This window comes from Homarus americanus, unplaced genomic scaffold, assembly GCF_018991925.1.
Source record: "Homarus americanus isolate GMGI-L3 unplaced genomic scaffold, GMGI_Hamer_2.0 scaffold40248, whole genome shotgun sequence".
Lineage (NCBI taxonomy): Eukaryota > Metazoa > Arthropoda > Malacostraca > Decapoda > Nephropidae > Homarus > Homarus americanus.
In genome coordinates, this window is record NW_024712526.1 from 2226450 (window position 1) to 2248779 (window position 22330).

General features: G+C 40.7%; 1 protein-coding gene across 1 annotated transcript in view; it reads left to right on the top strand.

Moving 5' to 3' along the window:
• LOC121863384 (symplekin-like) overlaps positions 1-22330 on the top strand; it is a 75362-nt gene that overhangs the window by 20753 nt on the left and 32279 nt on the right. Inside the window, exons 4-5 of the mRNA XM_042362006.1 lie at positions 1676-1831; positions 12855-13003. Coding sequence (XP_042217940.1) covers positions 1676-1831; positions 12855-13003 — 305 coding nt within the window. The remainder of the gene's footprint in view (positions 1-1675; positions 1832-12854; positions 13004-22330) is intronic.

Genomic DNA, 22330 nt, shown 5'->3' on the forward strand with positions numbered 1-22330 from the left:
ACACTTTTTGGCTCTTGGTTGCAGCAAAGTCCTCAATAATGTCCTGAAAGGCCAACTTTTTAACATGATCAATCTGTGCTGAGTAATGCCAGTGACAAAAGGCAATTCTGGCCCTGGGTAAATCTTAGATGGGCTTTTTTTTTTTTTTTAAAGTTTAAAAAATGGCCTCTTACCTTTTTAAGTGGTACTGAGTACATGTACCTGTACAGTACTTAGTTTTTAATAATTCTGCCACTTATTTACTGTCAGGGAGCATTTCTCTGAACAACAGAAACTCCTCAGTAAACACAGACTCAGTGTCATCCTTGAAGCGATTCTTTGTTATTGGTTGAAATTTATAGTTTAGTTAGTTATAATGCTATGAGAACAAGCACATTCCCAAAGGAACAATTTGGATCTAAGTTTAAATAAGGTTCATAAATAAATGGTACATTGGCAGATTTAGGGGCCTATGATAGAACAGTGCCCAGGCCTACGAAACTCTTAATCCAGCCCTGCCTCTGGGTACTGGGTTTCGAACCTGGACCACCACGAATGGTAGTCAGGAAACATATCCACTAGACTACTATAGGCTAAAGCCTACCGCACCTAAACTACTCGGCTGTAGTTCAAGGTTCCCCGTCCACCACTGTGTTAGTGTGTGGCCGTGCATATTTTTGGGATAGAAATAAAGATTCCAGCTTATTCGGTTTAACACTTTGTGCTCTGGGCTCTTCAATATTTCCTGCAGGCTAATACCAGATGATTACTATGCATTTATTTCAATGATTGTTTAGCACTGAAAAGGTTAAAAAACATGTGGACAGGATATTGTGCACAGTAGCATTTTCAGTGATCCTATAGAGCGGGTTGAATTTTAGGTGACAACTGGCAACAGCTCAAATTCTCCTTAGATTATTCAGGAAATACATATGATTGTCAGCTGTTACTGAACAATAAATTAAAGCCTAACTGAAAATATGAATGATGGACACATGCAAATGAAACCTAAAAATTTTATCAAGGAAGCTTCTCGGCAAAACCCCTTGATGTAGCTATATGGGGCAGCACTCGGAACTCACCCTGAGTGGCACATAATCTCACTGCCACTGCTTCCACTTCTTGGTACAGTAGTGACCTTAAATGTTGGTTGGTTTAAGAAAGGGACAACTGCATATGCTGCATGAATCTTATCAACCTTCAATCTGATTCTGGGAATCGTTCTTTCATTTATCCTGTTTCAGTGTGTCACAACTGGTCAAGTTCATCCAAAATTTTAATTTCCTCTTCTAAATTAAATTATCTCTTCTTTCTTTTCTGTATTTGAACTGGAAGGAGAAGCAGTTGCTTAGTGTTTAGACATCTTGGTAAGTGGTGCCTGTGATAAACTCGAGGGGAATTGTGGGAATAAGAGGTGGTGTTTTTGACTGAGTGAACACTAGCTGAGTGACATTGTGACTGCAGCTGGGGAAGTGTGCGTGCATGGTAATTGTATTGGTGGCGGTTGATGTGAAATACTTTTAGTCTGACTTTTCTTGTAAAATGAAAAAATTCTTACTGCGTGTATGAAAATAGTAGTACAGTAATATAGGTAACTTTGAAATAAAAAAATGCAAAATAACCCTAGGTTACTGTACATGAATTGCAATAGATATTATTTAATAACAGTAATATTTTACAATTTCTTTTGTTAAAGAGTGAGAACACAAGCTATCAAGTTCCTTGAAGCACTGGTGTTGCTGCAGACGTATACGGAAGCTGACTCAGTAGTGCGTGATGGAGAGTTCAACCTGGATCAGGTTCCACTTACGCTTAAGGTTGCACGGCCCAGGAAATTGGAAGAGGAAGCAAGGTAAAAAAATAATTTTTTTAATGCATTGCATTAAGTTGCTCTATTATTTAATTATATTAAATATTTGGGAGTCTTTTAGGGAAAAAAAATAGGTTCATGTAATCTTGGGTAATTGATAATGAAGAGGGAGAGAACCCTTTGTTAATATGAACAAGATCACCCTTTTGGGGCAACTGTAGTTAATGAGTATTTTAGCCTGTTTAGCTACAACATGCATGAAATTAAAGAAAATATTTGGGACTTAGAAAACTGCACCATTTTATTTACAGATATCTTCCCAAGGCTTGTTACACAATTTACAGATCTTGAAGGAACTTTATGATACTGTATTCAGTCCTCTTTAATAATATATTTAGCACAAAATATTGATCATCTAACTTGAATAATGCACTTGTCTCTAAAACATGGTTTAACCCTTAAGCCCGGGTTAGGGTGCCAAAATCAACTCGACCTTTCCCAAAAATAATTTTAACCTCTTTAAATGATAAAACAATAAAAAAGAAGTAAGAAAAACTATATATTGACCCTCTAGAAACTTTCTTGGCAGCGTGGAGGGAGGAAGATAGGGGACAGCTTGTTGACGGCGTGCACTCGTGGTCAACTACGCACTTAGCAGCTATTTTTATCTTACCTTTGTGTCCGGGATGGCCAGTAATTTATATATTTACTGATCATAATACTTATTTCCTATAAATAATTCATTTAGAATTTATTTTATTTACATTATTTTTCATAAAAACTGCTAGGCGACACACACCCAGTCTGTCACCAGGCTGTCTGGTTGTCTTTGTGTTTGGGAGAGCAAGTAAGGCATAGAAATAATTATTGGAACAATAATTCCACAAATAAATACATTTATAACATAATCATAGCATTATTTTACAGTAATACTACACTACAATACAACTACACTACTTTTAGCAATATTACTTTGATACAACATGATAAAATGGACAAACAATGAAAATGAAACAAACAAAAGTAGGTAATTACATTCAGGAAGCTTCCCTGTGGCCGAGGTGTGGTGTGACAGGCAAATAGTCACACTGGAACCTGATGACCCTCGCTGGGCATTTAAGCAATGGCGGGAAAAGGTGCGCATTCTGGAACATCACCCGAGGCGTAAGGGTTAAGTGTTGCTTGTCAACGGACTCCCAAATCTAGGCATGCCCTGATTGGCTCCCAATGGAAGGACCATCATTTGGTGTTCTTGTACGGGGATGAGATACAATCTTAGACCAGTCAAGCACTGAAAAGTCCTCTCGAAAATTTTTGACAGCATTGGTGTTTTAATAGCAGACATCCACCCCTAGATGGGTCACTCATGAGGTAAAATATGTGGGTGGATGCCACCTTCAATATTGACTTTGAAGGTCACAAAGGCCAAATTAGGTCAAAATGGCCCTTTTTTTTCTTTATTAGATTTTTGGTAGTTTGCAGCGATTGTAAGGTAGTCCTTATTTTTAGCCTTTGATTTATTAGAAGGTATACTTTCTGTTTTAACCTTTCTTAGCCTTTGATTTATTAGAAGGTATACTTTCTGTTTTAAAATTTCTTAGCCTTTGATTTATTAGAAGGTATACTTTCTGTTTTAACCTTTCTTAGCCTTTGATTTATTAGAAGGTATACTTTCTGTTTTAACCTTTCTTAGCCTTTGATTTATTAGAAGGTATACTTTCTGTTTTAACCTTTCTTAGCCTTTGATTTATTAGAAGGTATACTTTCTGTTTTAACCTTTCTTAGACTTTGATTTATTAGAAGGTATACTTTCTGTTTTAACCTTTCTTAGACTTTGATTTTATACCTGAATGTATGAAATGATTCAACACAAAAGCATGATTTTCTCAAAATGTGTTATTTACGTCTAGAGTACTCCATTTATGTGAACATCTACTGGTACTAGGTACGGTAAATGGAAATGATAGAAATTCTGCTGGCCTTCATCAGGGGTTTAAGGGATGGGAGCTGGTCTTTTCACCTTGAAGCCTTTGTTGCAGTGCTGCCATGGCTCACTATCTACCATATTTTATGGCATATAAGAAGCACTTTTTTGTCAGAAAAATGGCCAAAAAAATCAGCCTGTGGTCTCCCGCAAGCTAATGAATCCCCCAGTTGCCGTCTCCAGTAGGCTAAATTCTACCTAACCCAACTCCAGAATTAAAAATGTTATTGCTTATTTAAACACATTATTATTATTATTTAATTATAAAAATAATTGTTGTAAATATAAAAGGTCGATCTATAACTACTCTGTACTGTACTGATGACGATAACCTGAGACGCTTAACCCTTAAGCCCCGGGTTAGGGTGCTGCTGGCACTACCACCCAAATGGGGTTAAATTGAGAAAAAAAATCAACACTCCAAAATGAATGAAAAAAAATGGCGGGAAAATAGGCGGACGTTCTGTAATGTCACCTGGGGCCTAGGGGATAACGTCTGTATGGCAGACACCCAACCTTTCATAGGTAGTTAAGCAGTAATCATTTTTGAATTCTTACAAGCATTACAGTCTATTAATGCCATACCTGCAACATTTATTTTTCAATCTACAAATAACTGATACAAATGAAGGTTTACATATAACTTTCTTTTCACGTTTACATCTGTTAACTTCACTGGTGGCTTTGTGGCCAGGTTAGACTCGTCTCTGTAACCAGGCTACTGGGCCAAGCTGTTGTTTTTCAACTCGTATTTTGGGTAGTTATATGTAAATACAGTGAACCCTCACTTTACGCGGTTAATTGAACCCACAGTGGCCAGCGTAAGTGGCACTGTAAAAGTGATGCTTACTAAAATAACATCTTAACTTATGATGCATCTCCACCACATATTATAGAAGGGAACAACCACAAGAGAATAACATACATCAGAAGGTTAGGCTAGGAAAAAACAAGGTTGGGGGTTAATAATTTCACGTTAGTAGAAGAGGGATGGGTCGTATGGGAGGGGAAATGGAGGAGGCTGGTTCCCAGGGCAGAGGCAGGCCACTGCCCTCAGGTGAGTCACCATCACTGTGTCATCCACACCCTGTCAGGGCCTCTTGAAAAATCCCTCAAAGCCATCATCACTGTCTCTGCCTCTGTCACTATCACTGGGCTTCTGGGCTGGCTGTGGTGGGCTGCAGTGTGGCTGAAACCCAAGTTATGCTTGCTGACGGGCTGGTGCTTATGCTACGTGTTAAACCTTTGGGATGTAGGGCCCCATAGTTCGCAACAGCCAGGGGTAGTGAAGATTTACACCTGTTAGCCAGGGTCGCCGGAGAAAGGAGGAGCTTGACTTTCAATACACCTCGGCGGCACCCCTTACATTACTATGGTTTAACTGGCGCTCTTCTTGGGATGACGCAGCACCACCTGCCTCTTCACTGACGCCATCTTCATCTACCATCCGCCGCAGTCACATCAGGATCCCTTATCACTTCCAGGATGTCGCTGGCAGGTCTCGGAGAAGCCTGCAGCTGTAACTCTCGCGCAGCTTCTTCTGGCAAGGTCCACTGTTACTGGCAAATAGTCTGAACCTACTATCAAGCAGATTTGTTTTCTGCCCAACAATCTTCGAATACCTTGCAACATACAAGTTCTGGCGCGTGATTTAATAGTTGCTACAGACAGCTGATCCCATGTTCTCCACCAAGAAGTCCACAGCTTTCTTGATGTTAAATACTCTCCAGAATTGTTTGAACAGTATTTTTGCTGTGCCAACTGTTGATCCTCATCTTTTTCGCCTTATTATCGGTGGTGTGCTGTACTTTTCCCTGGTGTTGGTGTAGTCATTCAGGAGTTTGAATTTTTTTCAGAGAAATGCAGCTTACATTACAGAATAACTCTTGGTCTGGCGTGGGCTGTAATATAGACTTAGTGTTGGAGTGAAGGAAGACCACTTTACGGGCCAAGAGACGATCTAACAGTAGGAAGGGAGGGGTCCTGGTGTTGTCCAGCAGCAAAATCTGAATGGCACATTCTGTTGCTCACAGAATATCTTACATCGGGAACAAAACAGTGTCATCAAACTACAGAGAGGACAGTGTAGAGAATATCCACGCCTTACGTATGGGTCAAATAGTGGACATTTAGCTTGGTCATGTCCACGGTTTTGTAGGCGTGCGTCATGCAGCTGTGGACTAATGATAACTTGAGCTTACTGGTACCGGAGTGCATTGTGAAACAGGACGGTGATATGCCTTTTTCTGCAATCTCTCCCGCGTCTGGATACTTGCTGCATTCTTCAAAACAAAGGTTGTCTTGGAAGGTAGCTTTTTCCCAAAAAGACCAGATTCGTCCATGTTAAACACTGGTTGTCGGTGTACTGTCCTTTTTCCTCCATAATCTCACATAAAAAAAAACGGATGAAATTCTATCGTGAACACTGTCAGCACTATTTCTTCACCACCAATGTTGATATTGGTGATCTTGTTCCTCTTCTTAAACCTCTGTAACCACCCAGAGGAAGCATTAAAGGGTTGGGCTCTGCAATTCCCATCTTTCGTGACACTGCAGCATACAGTTCACGTGCGTACTCCTTAACTGAGCGCGTGTCCACCGCCATGTTCCGTCGCGCCTGACGAACCAAGTAGCTCACAAGTAATTTTTCCGTCATGAGAAGCACCTGGTTGTGGCAATACTTGATCATAGAAGCACCTGTAGACTTTGTGATGTTCATGTGCTCCTTTATCTTGGCTGCATCCTTCTTAATTGTCCTGATCGTAGACTCATTAACACCATGCTGGCGTGCGAGATCAACCTGTCTTGTTCCTTTCTCCAACTCTTGTATGATCTTATATTTAATTTCGTAGCTTAATGAACGTAGTGTCTTCTTTGGCTTAGGGCGGCTGGGTCCAGGTAATGCAAGGTTTCTTTGTGGTGGTGGTGGTGGTGGTCCGGTGGAAGCCATTCTTATGGAACAATGGATACCGATATACACAGTGTAGCAGGGAGGGGTGTAACTGACGCTGGTAGGTCAAGGGGCTTGAACGCTCCCGCGGCGGGGCACGTCATAGTACATTAAACCAATCACAGCTAGCGGGGAGGGAGGTAAGGATGCTTTGCCCAATCACAGTCAGATACGTCATATGACGTCACCGATAACGCAACAAAGACATACACTGCGCAACCTACTCGCGCCGCTTACACAACATGGTGGATGGTGGGAGAGGGCGGGAGGTTTGGATCCAAAAATGGAGCGGCGCGAGAGGACCGCCAGCCGCTCTCCGTGTAAAGGGGTACACACACCGCGGAAGTGAGCATTCCGTGTTCGGCAGGGTACCGCGTAAACTTGGAAATGCGTAAAGTGAAACCGCGTAAAGCGAGGGTTGACTGTATACGTAACTTCATTTATTTTTACTGATATACATGCACACACCATCCTACATACATATTGTGAAAAAAGTAAAAGAAATAATTGTCCTAAAGGCAAACACCTTAAAAAGGAATACTGTATACATTTCTTTTCACATGAGTTAGCTGGCTCAGTGTGGGAGAGGGAGCAGTTGGTGGTGGGGGAGCGTTGCTAGGAAGTCGACGAAGGTAGTGTCGTTGTTACTAGGGTAAACAGGGAGTACAGTACTGTACTACATATATATGCAAATGGCAACTGTGTTAAACTTTCATTTGGCTTTTATTTACTGGATTGGCAATAGAGTATCTTTTGTTGGAACTTATTTATTGGTATTATTTTTATTTATTCCTCACATTTACTGGTACTGTATATACAGTGGTCCCTCAGTTAACAAACGCCTCGGTTAACGAATGGTTCGGTTAACAAATTACCTTCCATAAGAATCTTCAATTCTGTTGACGAACAAAAATTTGTTTAACGAAATCCTTACGAATATCATGTGAGCATTAGCTGATGGGCTAGTCTGCCAATTCAGTAATTCAGTAATCTGTTCTATGTTTACATTCGTTTCCAGTGGAGTAAATATAAAGAAAATTTGCTCTTTAATATTTGTGCATTTTTTATATTACAATTATTGGTCATTCTAAAATTTAGCCATCCAAGCTCTGTCTACATAAAGTTTTTCAACTATTATTTTTGGCTCATATATGTAACTTTATTCATTTATTGAAACTCATTTACATGCACACACTGTCCTAAGGGCAAGGCTGAACTGTACATGTAATCAAAATAATGTACAAAATGAATACTAAAATTTTAGTCTCGTGTAATTATTGCATGTTTACATTCAAATTTATCACTATCTTATAAGAATTCCAGCAATGGAAATTATATTCTCCCCGGTCACTTCTATGAAATTTTATAAGCAAAAAACAAAAACTCAATCTAATGGACATAAATAAACAAATAAATACTTCACTAGACTTTCAGCGTTAATTGTCAAACCTGTCACTGTCACCCCTCCTTCCCTCCCTCCCTACCCCCCACTCCCTCTCCCAGCAAGGGTTTGGTGGTTATACAGTAGGCTTTAAGTTTTTATCTTATATAATGGAACTAACGTTCCTCCGGTCTCACTGGCAACCAGAGACACCGCACCAAGTGATGTGGTGAATGATTTCTAAACAGCTGAAGACCGTGGAAAGCAGCAAATCATCATAAACATGAAGCAGCAATTGGTGACCAGAACATAGAATTCCATGATACACTGTAGAAACACTGGTCAAAACCAATTTGCAGATTTTTATAGAGTAACTCTTTCCACCATACAGAAGGTTCAGAAAATTATCAAAGCTGACAATGTTACTGTAGTGATTACTCAATGCTGTCACTGCAGGTAGGATAGTGGAAATGGTGAACATATTAAAGCATGAGCTGTCCCTAACATCTCGTCTTTACTGTAGTTAAGAAGAACATCTGGCCTAAGGCGTAGGTGCTTTAAATTTTGGTCAATCACTGTAATATTCCTGCCATCAGACAAGGACAACATGTACAGTAGCTAAAAAAAGTATCTGGCAGTGTGGGTCCGATGACTTCCAGAATTATACATACAACTCGTGATGTCTCGGGAGGGTTGGTATGCGTGTCTTGACCCACCGCCATTCAGTATGCAACACACGGGGGTGAGTTGGCATATAGGAATAAAATAAACGATTGAATGATTACTAACACATAGTATAAGGAGACAACACGCATATCTCAATACCTAGCATCCCTTGTCTCATATTGTTTCACGCAGAGTATGCACAGATAATTTTTTTTAACTATTGTACATTAATTCTTACCCCCTAATTATGTTCCTTCCCCCCTTTTTTTGCCCCCTTTTCACCCCTTCTAAATTTTCAAAATTATCAAAGCAGAATTTCTCCATTACTATTTACTCCTTTGCCATGAAATTGATATGACTAAGAGAACTTGTACTATCCTTGAATATAATAATCGGATACCTCTGTTTTGTCTTCGGTTTTAGGCCTATCAATTTTTCAAAATTTCTTTAAAAAATTCATATTTTTTAAAGAAGATAATCACGAAAAAAAGCCCTGCTAAATTGATGAAATCGGAGATTATAGCTATGTTGACTTTTGTCTTGTGCTAGATTTTGTTTGACTGAAATGGGTCAAAAAACAGCTGAGAAATACTAAGTTGAATGTGCAAAAAGTATATTTTGAGATACAGGCCGGTAAAGTTTTGCAGCCCCCCGCTCCCTTGCAGTCGCTCCTAAGTTTGGAGACAAATAGATTTTCATTCTTGCTGCCTGACTTCTTCTGAGGATTCTGATACCAGCTCTTATCTAACTGAGATGCGTGATGAGTCTTGAGTGCTTGCATCTTCATACGAGCCTTGAGAGGCCATGGTAGAAGAGCGAGGTGGTGCATGTCATGTACTTGGGAGAGGAGGACGGGCTCTCTTGAGTGCTGATATTATCTTCCTCTTCTTCATAGATTATTGAAACCACTGATTACGTACTTCCTTCAGGTGTCTCTTGCACTTGGAGTCTCGTCCCATCCTAAAAATACTGGAGAGAAGCGTGGCAGAGCGAGGGGTGCTGGGCAGTGGACTCAGACCCCTTCTCTTGATTAGAGCTGGAAGCCCACTGAGTCTGAGTTAGTACTTAGTATGTCTCACTCCCTCGTTCACTCTTGTCTTTAGAGGGAGAAAGTTACACCAATCGATTTCTAAAGTTATTTTTTAGCTATTTTTACACAACAGTACTTTCCTTGTTGAATACTTTACTATGACTATTGACAGGACTATCCAAGGCTGCGAGGGGGCGGGGGTGGGTCGAAGAATCTTATATATGAGTAGAAGAATAAACATTACAATTATTGTTATAAAACTCTGTATGTAAACAGTCCAATGTGATGCCATCACTCAGGATTTTTTCAAATACTTTTATCTTTTCCATTTTCATTGATCTCAAGACCAGATGCTCTTCTTAAGTCTGGTGAAGAGATGAATTCTACACCAAAGGCAGAGCAGATCAGTATCTTAATGGCTGAACTTTACATTCCTTCAGAAGTTCCCACATCTGACATGAAGTTATATGAGCTGATTGATGGCCATGCACTCATTCAAGCCTTGGGGAGACCTCAGGGATGTCAGACATTTGGTGACTATGCAAATGCATTCATTAAAACTGCGGCATGTCACTTTGGTGAGCACTCAACCAGAGTTGATCTGCTAATTGACTGTTACATTAAAGAGGAGTCAATCAGAGCAGTGGCACTTTCCAAGCAAGAAGAATCCTATCCACAAGTTGATCTATAGGCCACATGTCCCACTTCCACAGGTTTGGAACCAGTTAATAATCTTGGATGAGAACAAGGCCAATTTCTATTTGAAGCCATCATGAAAAAGGGCAAATCTCTACCAGAGTGTATGACTGATTAACAGCAGGAGGATTCCCTGATGCTACTGAAGCCAGGTCTTCAAGCAAACCATGAAGAGTGAAGAGATTGATATAGATCTTATGCTAATTGCATATGAGGCTGCAAACAGAGGTTATGAGAGAATCCTGGTCAACAGCAGAGATACTGTTGTTATGCTTCTACTGGTGCTTGTTGTACCTGCAGAAGCTGCAGATTTGTGGATGATATCTGGAACAGCCAAGAAGAAGTAATGTTATCTGATTCTGTTCCCAAAAGTTTCCCCTAACTGGATGTGATATGTCCTCTTCCTTCAGTGAACATGAAAAGAAGTACCTAGTGAAAGACATTCCAACAATGGCTACTGTTGGTCAAGGGAATTGGTCATGATTGAAATCTTGCACCAGTTGAACAATTTGTGTTCCACGTGTATTGCACTCCAGAGCAGTGAACTGTTAGCCATGCCAAACTCCAACTCTTTTTTTTTCAAGGCCAAGAAGGGTCTGGAGATATCACCTCCCATAGATGCCCTGGAGCTTCACAGTGTAGGCACCAATTAACAGGTTAAGATCTGGCTCCAGGCATACCAGGAGCACATAGATGTTTCAGTCCCCACCAACACTGCTGCCTTGACATGGAACCAGGTGATCTGTAAGCTGTCTGAACAAGATTACCACCTGTCCTAGATGCCTGTCTTAAGCTTGTGACCTGTGAATGCTGAGCAAAGTGCAGGATAGCTTGGTGTACTTGTTTAAAAGGGAACCTTAAATGCACTTCCACCTGTGGCTATGATGCAGTATGATGGCCGTGTGTCAGGATGTTGACATTGATGATGAGGAAGTCATGGATGCCTGGAACGAATACTTAGATCGAATACTAAAGAAGGAGTAAGAAAGGGTTAGGGACAATCTAGTAGCAGCAGAATTAGTACAGGGACCATGCTGAAGGGTTGAAAGAGAATGAGTGAAGAAAGCATTTGATAGGTGTAGAAAGGAAAGGCGGATGGAAGCTCTGGAATGGTTATACAAATGCTGAAAACGTCATGTGATGTCAAGATTGAATTGATTAATGCAATCATGATTGAATGGTCTGTTCTAGCTGACTGGCAGAAGAGTGTGATTGTGAATACTTAAGAGGGAAAATGAGATGCACTTCAGTGAGGGAGCTACAGGGGCATGAAGCTGTTAGATCAGGTTGTAAAAGTTTTGGGGAGAGTGAATAAGAAATTTGGTAAGGGAGAGAGTGAACATTAATGAAATGCAGTGTAGGTTCATGCTAGAGGCAATATTTATGGCCAGAAATATCTAGGGAAGGAGAGAAAGCTGTATAGTCTAGTACAGGGTATAACATAAGTTAATACTTCTAACAAATGTCACAACTGGCCACAAGCTTCTGAAACATGAACAAACACATTTAACTTGATTCTCGGAACTTTTAATTTCAAATAAAGTAAACTATACAGCTCCTCCCCGACTTAAGACCTACTCGACTTAAGACCACCTGCACTTACGACCTGCCTCAGTCGTACCAAAATTTGGTCACATTACATATTTTCGAGTCCCAAAGTCAGTACACAGACAAAATTTTCGTTTTTAATTCACTTTAAAAGGCTGGCAAGCTTAAAAGTGAGTGTTTTGTGGTGCTGAGAAGAAAAAGAGACATCCATTTTAGATTTTCTATGTATTATTTAAGCATTTCCGACTTACGACCATTTCGACTTATGACCTGGATGTCGGTCCCTAACCCAGTCGTAAGTCGGGAAGGAGCTGTATTTGATGATTTTTTCTAATCTAAAGTACTACAGTATGCATGTAACAGTGTTTTCTTTATTTTTATTTTAAGAAGAAAAACAATTCAACTGAGCATGTGTGAGTGTGTGGAGGCAAAGCTTAACATAATTTTGTGTTAGACCTGGAGTAACATGGTTTGGTCCAGGAAACTGGAAAGCCTCAAAACTGGTGTGGTCTTGTTCTATAGGGTTCTAGATTTCAGGGTCAGAACTGTACTGTACCTGTATTTACTATCACCATATCTATGATCAGTCAGTAAAGTTTCCATCTTCAGTACTCAGTTGTTACAGTTTCTTCTACCCCAGAGCCTGCTGGTATTGTTTATTATTGTGTTTTGGAGAAATTTATGCAAATTAAGGATTTAGTTTATCTCATTGTTGTTCCTTTCTTATGTATATATTTTAAGTTATATTCTGTTACCTTTAATATGATGCTGGTCTTTGAACTAATATAATGATCTTATGTCATTTTACAGGATGGTGCTCAACAAGTTATTAGCTTTTCAAGGATCCATTCATATCAGCTCAGTGAACCTCATGACATGCATGTCTTCCCTTACCATTATGGGCAGGGCACGGCCACAGTTCCTTGGCAAGATTATCAATGCCCTTGAGATTCTCCATGGTAAGTATTTTTTCTCTTCTCTTCTCTTGTACAGAGCTACCTTTCCTATAATCAGACTTTTTACCATTTATAAGCCTTTTTTGCCAACTGCTGGATAACATTGTTCCCAAAATTTCACCACTGATTATGATAAAAGGGAGGGGGATGCTGTGCCCAGGTCCCATTGATATCTCTGAATTCAAGGGAACTTACCGTAGATCAAATTAAATAGAGAGCAATACAGTACATATACAATATTATTTGTTCACTATATGCTTTTATACTTTGTTTTCATATTTATTTCACAAAACATTTGCTACTTCATATATTCTTCTCAAGGAAGGTGTAGAGAAGAATGCTAATGATCCTGGCATGGAACCATCAAGCCTTCATAATCTTGTGTCATAACCATCAACCAGCACTGTGCCATGATGGTATCATACTGTAGTATCTCAGGTGTCAACAAGTACTTATCAGCTTACTGGTTGTTTTGGCAGTAATCTATCCAGTGTTAGCATAGGAAGAAACCTGAGACCGGGAAACCTGTGATGTTTTCATAGGGTCCATTGGATAACACCCTTCTCACATGTGTCTGGCCCGAGGCTTGAACCCTTGACATATTGGTGATATACATATACCTGTATATACAATCATGCGCCGGTTAACGTCCTAGATACGTTCTTGGAAACATGACGTTAACCGAAATGGACGTTGTCCGATCATCACATAAACTTTTTATTTATACCTATGTGTACAGTGGCCCCTCGGTTAACGAACTCAATCCGTTCCAGAAGGTCGTTCGTTAACCGAAACGTTCGTTAACCGAAACCATTGTTTCAATGGGTTTTTGGGTAATTGGTTCCACCTCACCGAAAATTTCCTAACTTCAACAAAAATGGCGGAAAAATTTACTTACTTTGAGGTGTGTATGTAGAAGGCTCCTGGATGATGGTGATGATGTGCATTTGAAGTGGGAGGTGCAGGAGGAGAAGGGAGAAGAGAAGGAAGTGGAGGTGGAGGAGAAGCATTTTACTGCTTCTTGGAAGGTGAGTCACCTTCCATGAAAATGTCAGGAACCTCTGGACTGACAGATTCTCCACCATGAACATCCTCTCTCCTTCTTGAAGTGGAAGGCTGAGGGCTAGCATCTTGTTCCCTCTGCCTTTTACTGAAGAAAGTGTTAATTGTGGTCTGTGGGGCATCTGTCCTCCTCACCATTAACTTATGTTTAAAGAAGGAGACCACTGAGTCCTCAACATGACACAAAGTTAGTTCAGTTTTTTCCACTTCTGGGTGCTTTGAAGCCAGTTCCCTGAACTTCTCTCAGTGGTAAATCACATCTTTCAACTGTTTAGCTGACATATGGTCATCACTTTCAATTTCCTCCTCACCACTGTCAGCCTCTACCCGTAACATCTCATCCAGTTCCTTCAAGTCATCAGGAGTAAGTTCCTCCTCATGAGACATCACAAGCTCTTCCACATCCTTCTCCTCCACTTCAAGGCCCAATGACTGACCAATGGACACAATCTCCTGGTCCAACTCTGTTTCTTCCTCAAATCCCTCAAAATCATGGACTACTGATGGCCACAGTGCTTTCCATGAAGAATTGAGGGATCTAGTGGAGACTTCTTGCCATGATGACACAATCAATTTTACAGCCTCCAGGACGTTGAATTGTGTCTTCCAGAACTGTTTCAGTGTTAGTTCAGGATCAATGGAAGTTGCCTGATGACACCTCCTAAACATTTTCTTCGTGTACAACTTCTTGAAGTTGCTGATTACATTCTGGTCCATTGGCTGTATGAGTGATGTAGTGTTTGGAGGCAAAACCAACACTTTCACAAAGTCAAATTGATACTCCAAATTTCTGGCAAGGTCAGGGTCATGACCAGGAGCATTATCCATGAGGAGAAGAGCCTTTAAAGGAAGGTTATTGGTGGTTAGGTAGCTCTTGACAGAGGGGCAAAACACATCAACAGCCCATTCATTAAAGAACTGTCTTGTCACCCATGCCTTACGGTTGGACTTCCAATAAACTCCAAGTATTGTTCTTACCACTTTCTGTTGCTTGAACACCCTGGGGTTTTCAGAGTGGTAGACAAGAATAGGCTTCAGTCGGAAATCCCCTGAAGCATTGGCACCAAGCAATAGAGTGAGACGGTCTTTCATGGGTTTATGCCCAGGTAAAGAGGCTTCATCCTTGGTGATGAATGTTCTTTTGGGCATCTTTTTCCAGAACAGCCCAGTTTCGTCAACATTGAACACTTGCTGTGGAAGATAATTTTCTTCTTCCATCAGTTTTTTAAATTCAATTAAAAACTTTGCTGCCCCTTCTTTATCAGCACTAGCAGCTTCACCATGCCTAACAACACTTAAAATGTCACTTCTTTTCTTAAATTTTTCGAACCAGCCTTTGCTAGCCCGAAAATCTTCAAATTCTGTTCCTGAAGAACCAGGTTGATCTGCCTTTAAATGTTCATAAATCTCCCTGGCTCTTTCACAAATGAAATCACCAGAAACTGAATCACCTTTCATCTGTTTTTCCCTAATCCAGATGATAAGTAACCTCTCAGTTTCTACGATTAGGGATCTACTTTTAAACACTCTTGTAGATTTGTCTCTCACGTTCACTTCCTTAAATTTGTCTTTTTGTGCAAGAATTGTCGACACAGTTGATGCCGACATGCCATATTCTTTGCATAGCGCATTTGATTTAATACCTTGTTCGTGTTTTTTTATTATTTCCTGCTTTATTTGGATTGAAATCACTTTTCTTGATCTCTTAGGCCCCATGCTGGATTCAAACAATGGCAACACGTATTTTTCAAAGTTAAACTAGCTGTAAATAAAGAATATTTTCTTTAAAATAACACTGCACTGCACTATATATTGTCAATATGTAAAATAATTTTCAAAATGACCAATAATTTGCTTGGAAACACAGAAAAAAAGCGTTTAGTTGAAGAGAGTCTCAAGCAAGATGTTACCTCCAGTGAAAACAGAGAGAGACTAACGCCTGTTTGCTGTGTTAAGAGGCTGGATGCCGCGCATTAAACTAGTCACTTTACCATCAATTTTGTTCAATAATTGTTAAAATGACTAAAAAATTGAATATTAAACTTTTAAAATTATTGAATAGTATAAACTTCTTGATATTTACAAAAATTGTAAGGAATTTAAGCCCTAGAACCGATTAATGTATTGGCGGACTGATACTAAAGCTGGTTGCCCGGTCAGTGCAAGCGAAAACATGTTGAGGTCGGTTCGTAAGAAGTTCGTTAAGCGAAATTTTTTTCGTTAACCGAATTGAAGATCCTTATGGAAGGCAGTTCGTTAATCGAAATTACGTTAACCGAGGTGTTCGTTAAACGAGGGGTCACTGTATGTGGAATACTATATACGTACATATACACTTTTACTGTTAAATCACTACTGTAATGTGATACAGGTGATTAATTTTTATCTCGTGCAAAATACATGACGTTTATATTAAAATTATTCACTGTTTTACAAGAATTCCAGCAACGCCAAGCAGATGGGGGGAGAGAGGGTGGAAGCGAGCGAGGGGGCGTGGTGGAAGGGGAGGTAGTACGTTTGACAGTTGGCACAGGCCCAGGTCTAACGCGTGTATATTTATCAGTTCTTAAGTGACTAAGCTTCTCTCTTATAAAAAGCCAGTGAAATGACCTGGGTGAATATAATTAACATAGCTGGGATTCTTGTAACATACTGATTAATTTGAATATAAACATGCTATAATTTGCACTAGACAAAACAATTTTAGTACCGTAATCAAATTAGTACATGTGCACTCCAGCTTTGCACTAAGGTCATTTATTTCTATTATGTTTCTTTTAGTATGGTGTGTGCATGTAAATGGATGAAAATAAATGAAGAAATCTATGTAAATCTACCCAAAAATACAGTTGAAAAACTTTTTTTATAAAATGTACTACAGTACTGTACACTAATGTACAACAATTTTTATCTCTTGAGCAAAATATATGACGTTTATATTCAAATTATTGGCTGTCTTGCAAGGATTCCAGCAATGCAAATTATAATCTCCTAACTTTAGTCTGAGATATTATATAAGATAAAAACTGTAAGCCTAAAAGCCTGGCTGGGGGGAGGGACTGATGGCTCCGCCACCCAGCGAGGGGTTGGGGGGGTTGAGGTGATAAGTTTGAGGTGAAGGTCTCTGTGTGTTTATTTAACAGTCCTACTAAGCTTCTTTCCTTTTAAAATGCCAGTGATATGACCTAGGAAAATATAATTAACATAGCTGGGATTCTTGTAAGATACTGATTTATTTGAATATAAACATGTTGTAATTCGCACTAGACATAACAATTTTAGTACCGTAATCAAATTAGTACATGTGCACTCCAGCTTTGCACTAATTTATTTTACGTTTCTTTTAGTATGGTGTGTGCATGTAAATGGATGAAAATAAATGAAGAAATTTATGTAAATCTACCCAAAAATACAGTTGAAAAACTTTTTATAAAATGTACTACAGTATTGTACACTAATGTACTACTTTTTTATATCTTGAGCAAAATATATGACGCTTATATTCAAATTAATCTCTGTCTTGCAAGGATTTCAGCAATGCAAATTATATTATCCTAACTTTAGTCTGAGATATTACAGTCAACCCTCACTTTACGCGGTTAATACAACCCACAGGGTACTGCGGAAAGTGAGAAACCCTTAAAGTGAACAACATAACATATGGGATTAATTGAAATAGAGACCGGGCCGACCCCCAAACTCCTCTTTTTGACGACACACAACTATGTTGTAGTAAAAAAAATTTCTTTACTTTATGATGGTATGCACACACAATTAATATAGAAGAGGTTAGGTTAGGAAAAATAAAGGTTAAGTTAGGAAAAATAAAGGTTAGGTTAGAAAAACTAAAAGTTAGGGTTAACACTTACGTTAGTAGAAGAGATGGGTCGGCATACGGGGATGGAGGCTGGTTCCGAGGCAGAGGGCAGGCTACTGGCCCTCAGGTGAGTCACCATCACTGTCATCCACACTTGTCAGGGCCTCCCTGAAAAATCCCTCAAAGTCATCATCACTGTCTCTACCTCTGTCACTATCACTGGCTTGGGCTGGCTGTGGTGGGTTGCGGGCGAAGAACTCGGTTATGCTTTGCTGACGGCTGGTGTTTATGTTGTCGTGATAAACCTTGATGTAGGGCTCCATAGTCTGCAACAGCTGGGTAGTGAAAATTTCATACCTGTTTGCGTCAGGGTCGTCAGAAAGGAGGAGCTTGACTTTCTCGATACACTCTGGCACCCCTAACATTCCTATGGGATAAGCGGTGTTCTTCTTGGGATGACACTCCACCTGCCTCTTCACTGACGTCATCATCATCTACCATCTCGTCGGTAGTCACATCAGGATCCCTTATCACCTCCAAGATGTCGTCGTTGGTGGTCTCGGAGAAGCCTGCAGCTGTAACACTCTGCGCAGCTTCTCTGGCAAGGTCCACTGCTACTGCAACAGTCTGAATCTCACCAGTCACAGATTGACTGCCTAACAGCCGGAATGCCTTGCAACACATGTCTCCATGCGTGACGAACAGTTGCTACAGACAGCTGATCCCATGCCTCCACCAAGAAGTCCACAGCTCTCTTGACGTTGAATGTTCTCCAAAATTGTCTCAAAAGTACTTCTTGCTCTGCCAACTGTTGATCCTCGTTGTCTTCGCTCTTGCTATCGGTGGTGGTGTCACTCAGGTTACGCAACTCTTCCTAGGTGTTGGTGTAGTCGTTCAGGAGCTTGAATTTTTTAGGAGAGAATGCAGCTTTTACATTACAGATTAACTCTTGGTCCATGGGATGTAATATAGACGTAGTGTTGGGAGGAAGGAAGACCACTTTTACGTTGGGGTGACGATCTAACAGTAGGGGCGAGTGTCCTGGTGCGTTGTCCAGCAGCAACAAAATCTTGAATGGCACATTCTGTTGCTCATAGAATTTCTTTACATCGGGAACGAAACAGTCATCAAACCAGGAGAGGGACAGTGTAGAGAACATCCACGCCTTATGTGCGGTCAGCCAGTGGACATTTAGCTTGGTCATGTCCATGCTCTTGTAGGCTTGCGGCTTGCGTGCTATGTGGATCACCGATAACTTGAGCTTACAGGTACCTGAGGCATTGGTGGTAAACAGGACTGTGACGCGCTCCTTCTGCAACTTCCGGCCCCGAATCTTGCTGGCATTCTTCACAACGAAGGTCTTGGAAGGTAGCTTTTTCCCAAAAAGACCAGATTCGTCCATGTAAAACACCTGGTCGTCGGTGTACTGTCCTTCCTCCATAATCTCACGTGAAAACGGAGGAAATTCCCTAGCCGCAACACGGTCAGCACTAGCTTCTTCACCACCAATGTTGATATTGGTGATCGTGTTCCTCATCTTAAACCTCTGTAACCACCCAGAGGAAGCATTAAAGGGTTTGGGCTCTGTAATTCCCATCTTTTGTGACACTGCAGCATACAGTTCATGTGCGTACTCCTTAACAGAGCGCGTGTCCAACCGCCATGTTCCGTCGCGCCTGACTTACCAAGTAGCTCACAAGTAATTTTTCCGTGTTGAGAAGCACCTGGTTGTGGTAATACTTGATCATAGAAGCACCTGTAGACTTTGTGATGTTCATGTGCTCCTTTATCTTGGCTGCATCCTTCTTTATAGTCCGGATCGTAGATTCGTTCACACCATGCTGGCGCGCCAAATCAACCTGCCTTGTTCCTTTCTCCAACTCTTGGATGATGGTATACTTCACCTCGTAGCTTAAGGAACGTCGTGTCTTCTTTGGCTTAGGGTGGCTGGGTCCAGGCAAGGAAAGGTTTCTCTCTGGGGGCGGTGGTCCGGCGGAAGCCATTTTACAGAACAATGGATGCACGATTACACGGTGTGGCCTGGAGGGATGAAACTGCCGCGGCTAGGTCAAGCGTCGTCTTTCCTCCCTCCCTCCCCCGGGTGGACACGTCATATTACTTTAAACCAATTACAGCTAGCAGCGGAGGGAGGTAGGGATGCATGGCCAATCACAGTCCGATACGTCATATGACGTCACTGATAACGCAACAGAGATTTGCACTGCGCAACCTTACCGCGCGGCTTGCCCAGGCGGAGGCGGGAGCAGGCGGGAGGGGCGAACCTAAAAATAGCGTCGAGCCGGACACTCTCCGCGTAAAGGGGTACACGCACCGCGGAATGTGAGCATCCCGGGTTCCGGCAGGGTACCGCATAAACGTGGAAACGCGTAAAGTGAGGGTTGACTGTGTATAAAATAAACATAAAGTAATCACCAATCTTTTATCTTGAACACGAGGGTGGTGGGAAGATGGCGGAGGGGCGGAGGTGAGGTGACAGAATGTCTGGCGTTTGTTTGTTTATTTATTTGAGATAAGATTTGACAGTTGGCGCTGAAGGCCTGCCTGCATGTTTATTTATCATTACTTAAGAGTGACTAAGCTCTTCTCATAATTTTCCACCCAAACGTCCTGGGTGAATATAATTTACATTGGAGGGATTCTTGTAAGATAGTAATTTATTTGAATGTTTTTTTTTTCAATTTAAATTTTAATTGTTTATTCCTTGATAGAGGAAGTGGGATCCTAGTGCTGTCACTTGGTACCCCTGTACCATAACACCAGAAGCAACTGGCCAGTGTCACAAATATATACAGTACAGTGCAGTCATCCCTTGGTTATCACGCCTAATTGGGACCCCGCCGATAACGAAAGTACAGAACCTATGGGATTTATTCTAATTGGTTGATTTACCCAAGACCCAACCCCAAGTTTCCCATTTTACGACCATTTGGACCCACTAAATATATATACAGTTGTACTGCTTAACGCGGTTTCACCTAACGCGATTTTTCTTATACGCGGTGCCTGCCAGAACCGAACTTTCACTTAACGCGGTTCATCTACTCATATACGCGAAAGTGGCGCGGGCACGATGCACAAGGTCGCCCAGTCATCAAAACATTACCGAAGTTCTCACCCACCACAACCGCCCAAGTCAGTGATAGTGATAATTATAGTGAGGATATGGACTTATATGGACTTTGAGGTTTGACAAAGAGGCCCTGCAAGCCTTTGTGGTGGATATGTGATACAGGTGAGGGCCAATAATCTGCCCTCTGCCTCGAACCAACCCCCATCCCCGTGTGCCCAGCCATCTTTTTCTACTAATGTAAGTGTTAAAAACCTAATATTATGATATTTCTAATTATTAATTGTGTGTGCATACCATCATAAAGTTAAGATAATATTTTACTACAACATAGTTGTGTGTCGCCAAAGTGGACTTTGGGGTCGGGCCAGTCTCTATTGGAATTAATCCCATCTGTTCTGTTGTTCACTTAACGCTGTTTTCACTTAACGCCGGTTTTCACTTAACGCGGTACCTGTGGTTCAATTGACCGCGTTAAGCTGGGTTACAACTGTATATATATATATTATGGTAATTATCATAAACACACATAGGCATGGCTAGGTTTATTACAAAGTGATGAAAAGGGTACGCTTAATACTGTAGTCCACAAAACATGTAGCTATGCTTTTTTTATTTGGTCCCCCGTCATACGAGTCTGTTTTCTCTCACATCAGGACGCCTGAGTCCTCCGTTTTCTCTCTTAATCTTAGAGTGCACCAGAAACTTTACTATTTTTAGTAATGCCACAGAATTTGAAATTGCAACCCCAATTGCAACTGGGGTTGCAATTGTTGAGGCAACTAGATATGTCTGATTACAGCAAATGTGTTATTGTCAATTTGTAGGTGAAAGATTTTATCCTCAATAGATGTAGGTTAACATTTCACCTGTAGGCAAATGCTTAAAAAAGCCTAAGTAAGGAAGCATATTCCTTTAACACATAATATCTGACCAGTATGGGGAGGATCATCATGTCTCCGTCAGGGGGTCGTGGAGTGGTGGTCCAGCAGGCGTCGTTTTTTTTGAGAGGGCATGGACGTATGTGCGATCGGACGTTAACCGGCGCATGACTGTATATATATACCTTCACAACTCTCAATTTATATAAATCCTATATTAAATTTGTTTATATTTTAGTATGCATGCAAAGATGTTTTCTTTATTTTATCATTTTAAGAGGTAAAACAAATGTTCAACTGCATTTTTGTGGAATGAAAACTTGATGTAGCCAGAGAAAAAATTGTCTGGTTCTTGAGAATCTCCTGGAATTCAAGCAGAAAAGGGTTCATGCTTGTAAAATTTTTTAGGGGGCACACCATATGTCATGGGTAGAGTTTATGCACACAATAAACACTTGCACTGGGAAGCACTCTCCCAGCTC